The 13,583-nt window shown below is 40.2% G+C and overlaps 2 protein-coding genes across 10 annotated transcripts in view; one reads left to right on the top strand and one right to left on the bottom strand.

Annotated features, from left to right (window-relative positions):
* The first annotated feature begins 92 nt into the window (after positions 1 to 92).
* On the top strand, positions 93 to 5,295 carry LOC116611674 (calcium-regulated heat-stable protein 1). Its single transcript, XM_032372115.2, has 4 exons — positions 93 to 303; positions 546 to 711; positions 3,502 to 3,630; positions 4,208 to 5,295. The coding sequence occupies exons 2-4, from the start codon at positions 548 to 550 to the stop codon at positions 4,353 to 4,355; spliced, it is 441 nt and encodes a 146-aa protein (XP_032228006.1). The 5' UTR covers positions 93 to 303; positions 546 to 547; the 3' UTR covers positions 4,356 to 5,295.
* A 1,176-nt stretch (positions 5,296 to 6,471) lies between these two features.
* The window catches only part of LOC5503884 (G-protein coupled receptor GRL101), a 44,069-nt gene continuing 36,957 nt past the window's right edge, over positions 6,472 to 13,583 (bottom strand). For all 9 annotated transcript variants that reach the window (XM_032372106.2, XM_048719958.1, XM_032372109.2 and 6 more), the window contains 5 exons: positions 9,705 to 9,776; positions 9,555 to 9,626; positions 8,939 to 9,010; positions 8,700 to 8,771; positions 6,472 to 8,516 (listed from right to left, as the gene is read on the bottom strand). In XM_032372106.2, coding sequence (XP_032227997.2) covers positions 7,298 to 8,516; positions 8,700 to 8,771; positions 8,939 to 9,010; positions 9,555 to 9,626; positions 9,705 to 9,776 — 1,507 coding nt within the window. In that variant the 3' untranslated portion in view covers positions 6,472 to 7,297. The remainder of the gene's footprint in view (positions 8,517 to 8,699; positions 8,772 to 8,938; positions 9,011 to 9,554; positions 9,627 to 9,704; positions 9,777 to 13,583) is intronic.

The following is a 13,583-nucleotide window of genomic DNA, read 5'->3' on the forward strand; positions in this document are numbered from 1 at the left end:
CCCGATGAGCGGGTTGCCACCGAGTGCCCATCGAGCTGAAATCGGCCAAGCTAAAACCAAGCGGGGTTCCTTGTGGCCCTAACTAAATAATCAAATTAAGAGCTAAAATATTTTTACACGAGCTTTACAGTTTTTTAGGCTTAGAAGAGATATTTTATGTCTCATAGCTTTTCGAATTAGAATTTCCGATGTGTGCTGCGGAGGCCTGGGTCTAGTCTTCTAGTATCGTCCCCTGTGCAGCGTGCATAGGAAACGGACAAGAAGACATTACATTCGATTCCAGGGAAATACTGCAGAAATAAGGTACATTAACACAGAGATAGCGCTAAACTAGGATAGATTGAACTATTCCCTATAGATAGTAGCGTTTCCGTGTTTATATAATAACAGATTTACTCACAATTGCACATACAACCACCATATCTTGTCAAGCAGCGGAAAAGTTTCCTTGAAATTTCTTCAAGAGCGATCTTAGCAACTTCCCGATTTGTATAACCCCCTATCCAATAGATTTCCTACTAAATAGTATTACCTCTTAATTGTAGATATGGCTACTAAGCAAAAAGCGGATGAGAAGATTCGTCACTCACCGAGTAAGGATCACAAAAAAAACAAATCTTCGAGTCCGGAATGTTCCCCTACTTTTCATAAACGCGCCCCATTTTTAGTGCCTAGCCCTGTTATTACAAGAAGAACCAGAACAACATCACAGTGAGTATTTATTCAAGCTGAGAATCCTTTGTCCTTGCTCTACCAGATTTGATAAACATGTCATTTGCATTTACAACCATTGCCCAAATACCCCACCAAATACCTCCGCCATAACTGACGTGACTTAATCAATAACAATCGTTCCTAGTTCGATTGAAACGGTTTATCCTGGTGTTCAATTTTTGTCTTTTTTCTAAAGGAGTTTCATTGAAATAGAGGATGTTTTTGAACTTTGATGGACCAGCACTCAAAAGACAACGAGAGTAACCCTGACACTTGACTTTTGGATAAGAATATATATATATATTTTTCCATCTATTCTAGTTCTGTTGAATTGGAAAAGTCAGCTACCCCTAGCTAATACTGTTCAACTATTCCAATAGCCAGGATGTTTTCTGAGTTCATTCAGGATAAAGTTTGTGTTGATATAACTTCAATTTAAATAGTAAGAAAAAATTACAGTTTTTTAGATAAAATCTTGTTGCATTATGTCAAGTCATAGATGATGTGAAGCTTTTCATTGATACCTGTGGTAGCCCAGTCATAAAATGCATCTGGGTTTTTTTCGTCGTCTCGTGTTTGTGCATTTGTTGAGCAACATCCTACCCTTTGTCTTTTTGCATTTCTATCCTAATCTCACAAGCTTTGATTGCCGCCCTCTTGAATTTTGAAATGTCACCTGAGAATCGCTTGTACTTGTGCAGTTAAAGAGGCAAGGTGCAATCATAGGTTTGCTATCTACAATGCCAGTGTTAAAAAAACATACACAATCTGGATTTTAAACCCTGTATTTCGTTCTGGAAAGATTTGTGATTGCACACGAGACGGTCAAATAGGCAGACTCGACTATTCTCGACTACCGTAGTCACATATAGACTGCTTCAAGACCTAAGTTAAAATGCTCTGGGCCCTCAGGAATGATCTAATTTTAATTGCCTTTATACATTGAACACTTTGCCTACTCTAGATCTGAGGTTTGAATCAATTCTTGATACAATGTAACTCGAAATAGCAAAAAAAAATATGTCTTTTTTCTTTCTATCACTTATTGAGTGTCGTTTAGTATGTTTTTTTCTCATGAAACATTTGCAATAAAAACTAGAGAATTGTGTTGTGTTGGTAGTGTTTATATGTTATATTCTAAATTCATGTGAATATATTCTATTGCTTCAAAATCCCGTGTGACAAAATGTAATTGTTAAAGTGTAATAGTCAAGCCAGAACAAAAGAGAACAAAGACATTGTCACAGTGTACTAGTACTAAATAAAGAAAATAGTATTTCACAGGGTTTTGAAAACCACTCTATGATGGCATAAATATATCTTATTGTTTACTTTGCAATTACATAAATAAAATGATGATTGCCATAAACAATGAAAGCAATTATATACAGTACTGTTATTACAATATGGCTCTTAAAGGGTGTATCAGCATATTTACCACTAGGAGATATCACATGAGTGATCAAAGCAATTTTAAGATATAGAGTAAACATTACAGGCAATCATCATTTTTTTCCAAATTCTATTAGGGTGCCAGCTCTACTATGACTTTGTTCTCTATGCTAGCCTTCACCCTCTACAACCCCAAAGATATAGCATTTGGTGTGTGACAAATAGGATAAAAATTACATGATGACACTAGACTGCTACCAATGGAATAAATCCTGAGCTTCTAGGGAATGATATCTATCCTGTTCCATATTGCCCTCTCATTTGACACCAAAATATTTTGTCTAAACTATATGATACCATAAAGAGGTCTTATCATTTACTTTGTGTTTACAAGTGAAATAATAAACAATGGAAAAAAAAATATTTTGTTTATAATTTTAACAGACTTTGGTTGTATTAGTAAATTGAATCCTAACAGATATTACATTGAAAGCAGTCAAGACAATCTTCAACTCCAACGCCCATTCACTTTTATGGAGTCCCCTCCCCCACCTGGAAAGCTGTTGTTTCTTACCTTCTTGCCCCAATCAGTGTTTTGATATGACATGTGCAAATTTTTTCTTATGCTTTATTATAGTTGTGTTCTATGATAAAACTTTGTTTTTATCAAACATGTCACAAATTTACATGCAATCCATCAGGTATCCCAGTCAACCCTCTGGACAGGGTCTAGTCTTATTATGTTTTTGGGAAAATTTTGACTTCTTGCATGTTATACAAGAGCAACTTTTTTAAAGATAAAACAGATTTTGGAACAAGGGCTTCCCCTGAAAAAAAAAAACCTTGCCTGGGGCAAGAAAAATGGAATACCTTATTACACTCTATTTTCAGGCCACTTTTTGACAATCACTATTTTATATAAAAATATGTGAATGTAAAGTATATCAAATTTGGGTGCAAGCCTTTGGGTGAAATACAGTATCAACTGTTTTAAAAGCTTCATGATACACCTTGTTTATTTAGTCCTCAAATTCATCAACATTGGGAGAAAGTTATGCTTCCCTTAGTCCATAACACTCTTTTTTCCTATAATGTTCATATCCTAGGTAGATAATCCATCTATCCATCAATGTAGAGTGCCATATAAGTTGGGTGAATACTATGCCTTATTTACATGGAAAGCAGATGTAGCTTTGTGGGAAGGAATTACACCACCTTTTGACTTACGGGATCAGACGGGAAAGGGAGATGAAGTGAAACGAACGATCATATGCTGTCTGATAATTCAAGGTAGTATAGCAGTGCCTGACTGGCTTTTTTAGTTTCTAAAACGAAATAAAATATCTTATGCATGATACCCACATCAGACTTAACACAAAGTTATACTTTTTTTAGGTCCAGACTAGCGTCAGAAGCACCATTAGAATCCGGAGTATGCAAGTACTTCTGCCGGGATAAGGGACATGGCTTTATTACCCCCAATAATCCTGATTTGGGAGGTGATATATTTGTTCACATTTCTGAGTAAGTGCTTATACAGTAGCTTTGATGGTAATTTAATGATAGATAGATAGATAGACAGACAGACAGACAGACAGACAGACAGACAGACAGACAGACAGACAGACAGACAGACAGACAGACAGACAGACAGATAGATAGATAGATGTTTATTTAACCTTTAGCAGCGTGATAGCTGAATTACAGGCTAAGTGCAACATTTACTAATTCAAACAATACAAATATTTAACAGTGACAAATTCAGAAAAACGTCTAGTGTGACATTTCTTAAATCTATGCGTCTGATGGTCATTGAAACCAGAATAGTACAAGGAATTTATACCTCCTTGATTATGGATGGTGGTGAGTGTTATTATAATAAAAACATACAATAGATAGTAATGATGTTGAAAATGAAGGATTGTGATGATGATGACAATGACTATGGTAATGATGATTATGCAGGCATGGAGTATGTCATGTCTGATTTAAATTAGTTAATAGAAATGAAATCTTTACTAATGATACATCTTTAAAAGATGTGATGAAAGTGATGGTATCAACCCATTCCCTAATGAAAGTGTTCTCTTTTTTTTCCTAGCATTGAAAGTGAATTTGTGTTGAAGGAGGGTGATCGTGTAACATTCCGCACAATTGCAATTCCACCAAAAGAACAAGCAAAGCAAGCTGTTGAAGTAAATATTATTGAAGCACGTGGCCAGCATAAGAAGTGGGACGAAAGTAACTGATCTATTTACTTTTGACATCTGAAGAAGTCCCTAGTTTGAAGTTCATTTTTCACCAAAAAACCCTGTTTTTTTCTAAATGGTACAGTAGCTATATAGGCCATCAGTCAGCCACATAACTTACACGATGAAGTTTTCAGTGTTATAAGTAATGATGTGAAGATTATCACATTTATTGCTGTGTCTAAAATTATATCTTTAGCTGTAATTTAAAACTAACTTTTTATTGTTAAAACAATAAAAAACAAGACTAGAACTAGGCATTGAGCTACAAGAAGGCTTTTTTTTCAATTGTATTACAATCACAGCAGATAGCAGTATGTAATAATGCAAAAACAATATAACTGATAACGATCATAATACAATAGCCATCTAAATATTGTACTAAATTTTACAAAAAAGAAAGCACTCAGAGTAGTTACCACATAAGTCAACAGTGAATCAATATTTAAAGCAACAAACAACAACAGCAAGAAACAAGATTAACAATCACATGATAGACATTCAAAAGCATCCACAACTACCATTATCTACTACAAAATCAATAGGCCTAGCAACAGCAACACCTTCAACAACAAAAATAGATGTGATAACCAATACCATGGACAACAACAGCAACTAATGACAATGCTAACTAGCAACAGCAACACCTACAAAATTCAGCGGTAATAACCAACAGACATAACAACTAATAGCAACAGCAGCAACCATAAACAACAGCAACACCAATCAAGACTAACAACAACAACAACAAAAACAATCAGCAGCAAATAGAATGCAGTGTAGTGTTTATTATACAATCTTATTCAGATGTTCTTTCAGTATTTTAGTACTTTGGTATTAGAACTGTAGTTTTTATACTTAATGAATATCCATTGTTTTTCTCATTAATTTGTAATTGTCATTTATTTGTTATGCACAATAAAACTCAGAATGATTACTATTCTCTGACCAAATCTAAATTATGTCAGGCTACCCTCCTAAGATTTCTGATTGTTGGTAATCCCCCTCTTAGGATTCCTGAAAGTAGGGACCCCATCTTAAGATTCCTAAATGATGGTAGTCCCCCTCTTAGGATTCCCAAATGTTGGTAACCCCTATCGTATTATTTCTAAATGATGGCACCCTGCTCTTAGGGTTGCTGAATGTTGGTAATCCCCCTTTTAGGATTCATGAATATTGGTAACCACCCTGTTGGAATTCCTTAAAGTAGGCTTCCCCCTTTTAGGATTTTTAAATGCTGGTAGCCTCCCCCCCCCCTTTTAGGATTCCTGAATGTTGGTAGTCCCCATCTTAGGATTCCTGAATGTTGACACCCCTCTCTTAGGATTCCTGAACTTCCTTATTACAGGAATCCTAGGGGGGGGGCTACCAACATCCAGGAATCCTAAGATGGGGCTGCCAACTTTCAGGAATTCTGATAGGGGGGTTACCAACATTCAGGAATCCTAGGAGGGGGCTACCAGCGTTCAGGAATCCTAGGAGGGGGCTACCAGCGTTCAGGAATCCTGACGGGGATTACCAACATTCAGGAATCCTAAAAGGGGGATTGCCAGCATTCAGGAATCCTAAGAGGGGGATTGCCAGCATTCAGGAATCCTAAGAGGGGGATTGCCAGCATTCAGGAATCCTAAGAGGGGGGTTACCAACATTTAGGAATCCTGAGAGGGGGATTGCCAGCATTCAGGAATCCTAAGAGGGGGATTGCCAGCATTCAGGAATCCTAAGAGGGGGATTGCCAGCATTCAGGAATCCTAAGAGGGGGGTTACCAACATTCAGGAATCCTGAGAGGGGGATTACCGACATTCAGGAATCCTAAGAGGGGGATTGCCAGCATTCAGGAATCCTAAGAGGGGGATTGCCAGCATTCAGGAATCCTAAGAGGGGGGCTACCAGCATTCAGAAATCCTGAGAGGGGGATTACCGACTTTCAGGAATCCTAAGAGAGGGGTGTCAACAGTGATGGGGCCGCCAACTTTCAGGAATTCTAAGGGGGGGATTACCAATATTAAGGAATCCTAAAAGAGGGGTGACGACATTCAGGAAACCTAGGAGGGAGATAACAAGCATTTAGGAACCCTAAGAGGGGGTTACTAACATAACTTTAACTGCCCACAGTTAAAGTCTGATACTTTATTAACGATATTACAATAATGGCTCGGTATAATGCGCGGGAGCTAAAAAGTGATGGCGTGATTGCCCAGGGTTGATTACCAGACTAGAACGATTAGAACCACAAGGAGAGCATCTGAGCTTGTGCATAACTGTGATGCACGTGATCGTCAAGACAGCTTAGAGAAGTCGTTTTTATTCACTACAAATCATCAAAGAAAAAATGCCAATGAAGGGCTATGCTACTTCACACGTTTGTTTAGCGTTTTTGCGCCCAAACACTGAACGAACGGGTAAAATCTAGCGCTAACCATGACATAATCCATGACAACATACAAATGTAGTAAAAGGCAACCTGGTCTCCGTGGAAAATTTACTAGGCACGCTGTTGATATCAGCTTACCCTTTCCCTGCAATTATAAACTCGGGTAAATCATTTACGTGTCTATTGTCGACTTATGTGTCTATTGTCGTGTTATGTTTTGATTTATCAAGCTCACTACCACCTTTTTAAGTGGGAAATGCAATTCGTCAATTGTAAAAATTTAGCTAATAATTCAATAATTCGACATTTCCTAATGCCTGCCAACTATATTGTGCCAGCAGCGATTAACAAAATATGTGACGTCACAAAAGTTTGCTGGATAAAAAAAACAGTAAAATAAAATCCGTTACATGAACACTAGCATACTATTGTGATCCGCTTCATGACGTCACAGTTCCCCATTCTATCAAGCTACATGACGTTATTAACAAAAAAAGATTTGATCATCGATTTGTAATTTTTATGAACACAAGCCAAGCAATCATTTTCTACCTAACAGGTCGCACTTTAAACCGGTGACTCAATGAACTCTTGTCGCTCCGCTATTGGTGAGCAGCAGCTTTTGCATGTCTTCTTCTGGCTTGCTGGTTTGCCGTTCCGTCTTAGTAGAGTCCTCCTTTCTAACGTTGTGTCCGGTGTCGTAGTTTTTGTCGTGGACAAAGACATGGACTTCGTCACCCTCCGAGAGATCTCCGTCTCAGGATTGTCAGTAGTAAAGTAGGTCAAATTTTGGAGTCTTTTTGAGCTACGCCTATAATGTGCTCCCACATTCTTTCGGAAGTTCGTCGTTGATATGGTATAGAGGATTGGGTTAAGGGCTGAATTAAGAGGTAGCACAAACACGGCCACCCAAGCGTAAACCTCAGGGGGCGCCTGCATTCCTGATAACGACGCAATTCCTATTATAATAATAGGTATCCAGCACACAAAGTCTGTAAGGACGATAAAGACCATGCGTGAGCCGATTGACGCCGTCGCAGATCGCTGGTGAGACCCGGTCCCTGTTAACTGATGTGACTGTTTGATCTTGATGAACATAATGAAGTAGAGTATAAAAATCGCCATGAAGGAGATAAAGTTAAGAACAAGGAATACAAAAACGGAGTATTCCCATCCTGCCGGTTTCTCTGCTGTGAGATGCAAAGGTAAGCATACGCCTGACCTTCCATAAAAATCCTTAAAGTATTTGATACCAGTTAGCGGAAGAAACGCAAGTATGAACGCCAAGAGCCATATAGATATTAACGCTTTGTAAGCGCCGGATATCTTTAGACATAAGTTTCTCAGAGGGTGGACAATCGCAACGTAACGATCGACTGTCATTGTGGTAAGAATAAACACAGATGCTTCACAAGAAACCGTGGATAGAAATCCACAGAATTGACACAAGTGGCTCCTCTTCCATTCTTCGTTGTATATGAAGTATTTACCGCGGTAGTATTTATCGACTGAGCCAATGACTACCATGTAAACACCCATCATGAAATCAGACAGAGCCAAATTGAGGAGAAGTAAAGAGTGAACTCTACTCTCACTCTTCGTCTTCAATCGCCATATAAGTACAAAGCCGTTTCCAAATAAGGCAATACATCCCAGAATCCATATGGAGATGCCAAGAGTTTCGTTCGCCATCAAGTCGTTGCAGGAAGAGAAGAGATCTTTAGGAGCGGAGCAGTTGGCGCCGGAGAGCTTGGCGATGCAGCAAAACTCGAATCGATCTGCTTTCCTAAAAAGGAGCGCATTTTAATTTTAAAAAGACTGAAATAATTCTACGCAAAAAGGATTATTACTCATTCATTTTCTTCCGTGTGGATTTTACAAATAGTCAAACAAAGAAAAACAGCACAGTACTTAAACAAAAGAAAGAGAGCCGACCGTACAGTCTTTGTTAGATAAAATAAAAACTTACAGGAACTCCAATGGGAGATTCTCGAAGATGTCGAGCGGCAGGCGATATAGATTTGCATTACGATCCAGGTACCTTAACAACAAAGAGTTTTATTAGTATGTATCATTATCATAATCATAGACCAGTACATCTTAGAGTACTTAGCCGTAGCAGACCACGTAGGATTAGGGAAATATAATTTGGGGGGGCACATGCCCCCAGTGCCCCACCCTCTGGTACGGCCCTGGAGTTGTACTTACAATCTCTGCAGAGTGTCCATCCCTGAAAAGGCATTGTCGTGAATGGTCTCTAGGTCCAAGTTTGTAAGGTTGCTGAAAGCAATGTAGGCAGTTAGAGAAGCTGATGACGATAATAACTATGGACGTGTAGCGACTTTCTTTATAATAGTTGGTATTAGAATGAATAGTACAAGAATAATAACAAGAATAAAGGGTCCCAATTGAGGCAAATCCACATGGTAGATCTACGCCCTCTGGGTCCAGACAGGAATAGCTTGGCCTTGATACCGGGAGCAATTCCCTACACTTAAGAATAGCACACTAGTACGATCTTTAACATCCTCCTTTCGTGAGTGAAAAATTTAGGAGACGGGACCTCGGTTTTGTGTCTCATCCGAAAGACTGGAAACACATGAACAAACACAGAACCGACTTAAAAGAGAACCAAATTCAAATCCAGACCTGAAGACCTTCGAACTTGGACCGAAGCGAAGATGGTCACGCGGTTGGTTAAGACGTAAAAGAGAAAGAGAAAGAAGATGGGAAAAGAATGAGCATTTTTCTAACTGCATCTTGGTCAAAGACCACAATATTGTATTCAATGTATGCAGTTTCTTGTACTTATTGATATACATACAGTTCTCTGAGTTTTCGCAATCCATGGAATCCCGCTGTCTCGATTAATGTGACCGGATTCCCATCAAGCTTTCTGGAAAACATTATACACCATTTATTGCAGTTTTTGTAAGCAAGCAGCGGTGTTAAGAGATACAAATTATCTACTTACAGATGCTCCAGTGAAAACAGGCCATCAAAGGTATTGCTTCTGATAATCTTCAGCAAGTTGTTCGAGAGTTTTCTAGAAAACCAAAAATAAGATTGTTAAGGATGGAGGTAACCAATGTCGACATGGCTCGCCTAGAATACGCCTTGACTATCGTATATTTAAATAAAGATCGCAAGCAATATAAAATAAAACAAGATAGACATAAAATGCGATCATATGTATTCCTGTTTATATTGGTTATACCTGTTTATAGTGTTTATATTGCGAATATCACAGAATACCAACACATGACTGGCACAAAAACCGTGTCTTCGAATTTTGATTAGTTGTTTTGTTCTAGAGAAGTAAGTCGGATAACGTTTTGATACAAGTTAGTCGCTATATAACACTTTTTATTGAAAAAAAAAAACAGAGAAATACTCACTTAAAACATATTCCGTAAATTTTCGTTTGGTTCACTGGTCTCGATGTGAGTAACAGTCGTTCGCGGTTCTGATTAGACGAACGATAATTTTTCACTGCACTTGAATGGCTTCAATCCCAACCCATCAACGAGTGCATAAAAATTGTACAAGCATTTCCCATTAAGTAATTTATTAATTTCATAGATGTCGAGATTTTAGAAATTAAAAAGTGCACTACTTGTGTTACATGAGCTACAGTCTCGTGCGTGACATTAGCGAGACAGTTTCATTTCAATTAAGTTTCTGTCTGTCTTCAACTGAACGGTCGAACAGCACAAACCTCGGAGCCTCTGCAGCCAAGTCTTATAAAATGTTATGTTATACCTTTATTATAAATTTCTCAGATTGTATATAATAAACAAAATACAGATGGAAAGTGCTTTGTAAAGTTTATATTAACTCGTTGTTTTGTATCAAAAAACTCACTCGTTCGCTGCGCTGATTCGTTCGTTTTTTGATACACAACTCGTGAATAAATACCGTGCACTTTCCATGTAGTATTCTCTATATATCTTAGCAAAGAGAAGGTGTTTCCAAAACAAACACTTTTTTCATCTCCCATTTTTGGTAAAGGCGATGTTTCAAACACGATTAATTGCGTTGGTACTAGAACTTTATAAGGCACGCAGATTGGGGCGAAAATCAAAGCTGAGTTATAAAAATCAAGGCTATTGTAAGCGAGTATGCCTGGTAAGCTTGTAACTCTTCAAACTCCACTCTGACTTTTCTAACTCTGCTTCTCTGGCTCTCAACTCAACTCTTCTCTCTTCGATTTCTCTGCTCAACTCTTAAAGATTGCTAAATTGGTGCTATAATTTATAGGCAGATGGGACGTTTCCTAAAGTAGGACGTGCTGCATTCCTAAACTCTTACTCAAAGTGTGACAATATCGGCTGTACGTGACCTATGGGTCACGGAACCCGATTTATTGACAGCTTGAACTCTCATGTGATTACTAGATCAGATAGCATAGCCAAAAGCGTTGAGACCAGAATCAAAAGGCAATAAATCACGGAAATACACAATATCAAAACTTCGTTCATTCATCATATTGTTACATGGTGGCAGCCAGTAGGTGAGCGAACACGAACAGCAGAAAGAATATATTTCCCTTGTGAAGTCAAAACTCGGCGACAGATGGCCACGGGTTTCACATTGCCTCCACCGGCCCCACTAGCAATACACGACGCTACGATAGCAGAGAAATGGAAACGGTTTAAGCTGGCTTGAGACAACTACTCCCTTGCGACAGGGTTGCACTCCAAACCAGAAGATGTACAAGTAGCGACTTTCATCACAATCATCGGAGAGGAAGCTAGAGACGTATTTTCCACGTTTTCTTGGCAGGACGGAGACAAATAGAAAATACAACCGGTAATAGCAAAGTTTGCGGGGTACTGTGAGCCGCGGAAAAACGTACCGTTCGAATGCTACCGCTTTAACAAGCGCGTACAAGAAGCGGGCGAGACTTATGATCAATATCGTACGGCTCTGAGAAAACTTGCCGAGGGGTGTGAGTTTGCAAACATTACACCGGATGAGATATTGCGTGACAGACGTTTGTTTGGCGTGAGCGATAACGAGGTGCGCGAGCGTTTGTTAAGGGAAACAAACCTCACCCTCAAGAAAACAGACGAAATATGCAGAGCATCAAAAAGCCCGACGGCACAGATGAAAGAAGTTGGTCAAGCCGACACCATTAGTGCTGTGGTTTTTAATAAGAAAAGCCAACGCCATCATAACAAGTCTGCCAGCAGGACCGCGTGCGGCAACTGTGGCCGAACACACGAGAGTGGCGACTGCCCGGCCCGTGGGAAAATGGCAATGTGTGTGGAAAAGTGAACCATTTCTCCGCTGTCTGTCGAAGCAAGAGATGAAGTGCGCGTGTCAATAAACCGGATGTTAAATTCGTAGAACAAGAGAGCGACGAAGATGCTAGTGAACCCGAGACGTATGTGATAAGCAAGTGTCAGCCGTCACCCTTGACGACTCCCAACTTGTCACGCTACGGCTTGAATCAGGAAACAGCTTGCGTTTCCAAGCGGACACAGGTGTTCAGTGCAATGTGGTCCCGCTGAGCATGTACAAGAAAGCGACGAATGACATTGCACTAAGAAATGTGAAACCTACCAAGTCCACTATTTCCGCCTATGGAGGATCCAAACTTGCTGTAATAGGCCAAGTGATCATACCGGTGTGGAGAGACACCAAGAAGTGTAAGTTGGACTGCAAGTTGGTCGACAAAAACGATATTCGTCCCATTCTAGGAAGAAAGGCCAGTTTAGGATTGAACATTATACAGTACGTGGATAATAACGCCATCAACAAACCGATCATCGGCAACTCCACGGTTTACGCTGTACATTCCTCGGCAATCGTGACTATCGACAATATCGTTCAACAATTCCCAAAGGTATTTGCAGATGAGGTCGGACTACCGGACGGCGAGTACCACATAAAGCTTGACGGTACAGTGAGTCCTGTTCAGCATGCACCACGACGAGTTTCAGTAGCTCTGAGGGATCAACTGAAGGCCGAACTCGACAAAATGGTGGAGCAGGAAATAATTGCACCGGTAACTGCACCCACACCCTGGGTGAGTTCAATGGTGGTGGTTCCCAAGGAGCACGGCAAGCTTCGGTTGTGTCTTGACCCGAAAGACCTCAACAAGGCTATCATGAGGGAGCACTACCCAGTACCCACTATTGAAGATGTTGCGACACGACTCCATGGAGCGAAGGTGTTTACAAAGCTAGACGTCCGGAGCGGTTTCTGGCACATCAAGCTCGATAACTCGTCATCTTATCTAACCACGTTCAAAACTCCATTCGGGCGTTTCCGTTGGAGGCGAATGCCTTTTGGAATACGCTCGGCTCCTGAGGTGTTCCAGAGAAAATTGCACGAGATCATAGGAATGCCACAAGTGGGAGTTATCGCAGACGACTTTGTTGTTGTCGGAAAAGGGGGGACGCTCGAGGAGGCCAACAGAGACCACGACAAGAACCTGATAGCTTTCCTCCACGTGTGTGAAGAGAAGGGGCTGAAGCTCAACACAGACAAGCTGAAGCTCAGACACACAGAGGTATCCTTTATCGGCCACGTAGCGACGGGAGATGGTCTTAAGGTTGACCCGGCTAAAGTGAAAGCAATTCAAGAAATGCCGGCACCAACCGACAAGGCAGGGGTACAACGCCTGTTAGGGGTTGCCCAATACCTAAGCAAGTTCCTCCCAAACCTGTCTGACGCCACCAGACCCCTCCGGGAGCTAACACAGCAAGAGGTCGCGTGGAGCTGGGACGAGCCGCAACAAAAGGCCTTGGATGCCCTCAAAGACGCAGTTACAAACACACCAATACTACGCTACTTCAACGTGAAAGAGTGTGTCACACTACAGTGTGACGCATCCCAGTTTGGG

The sequence above is a fragment of the Nematostella vectensis genome, chromosome 12 (assembly GCF_932526225.1).
Source record: "Nematostella vectensis chromosome 12, jaNemVect1.1, whole genome shotgun sequence".
Classification (NCBI taxonomy): domain Eukaryota; kingdom Metazoa; phylum Cnidaria; class Anthozoa; order Actiniaria; family Edwardsiidae; genus Nematostella; species Nematostella vectensis.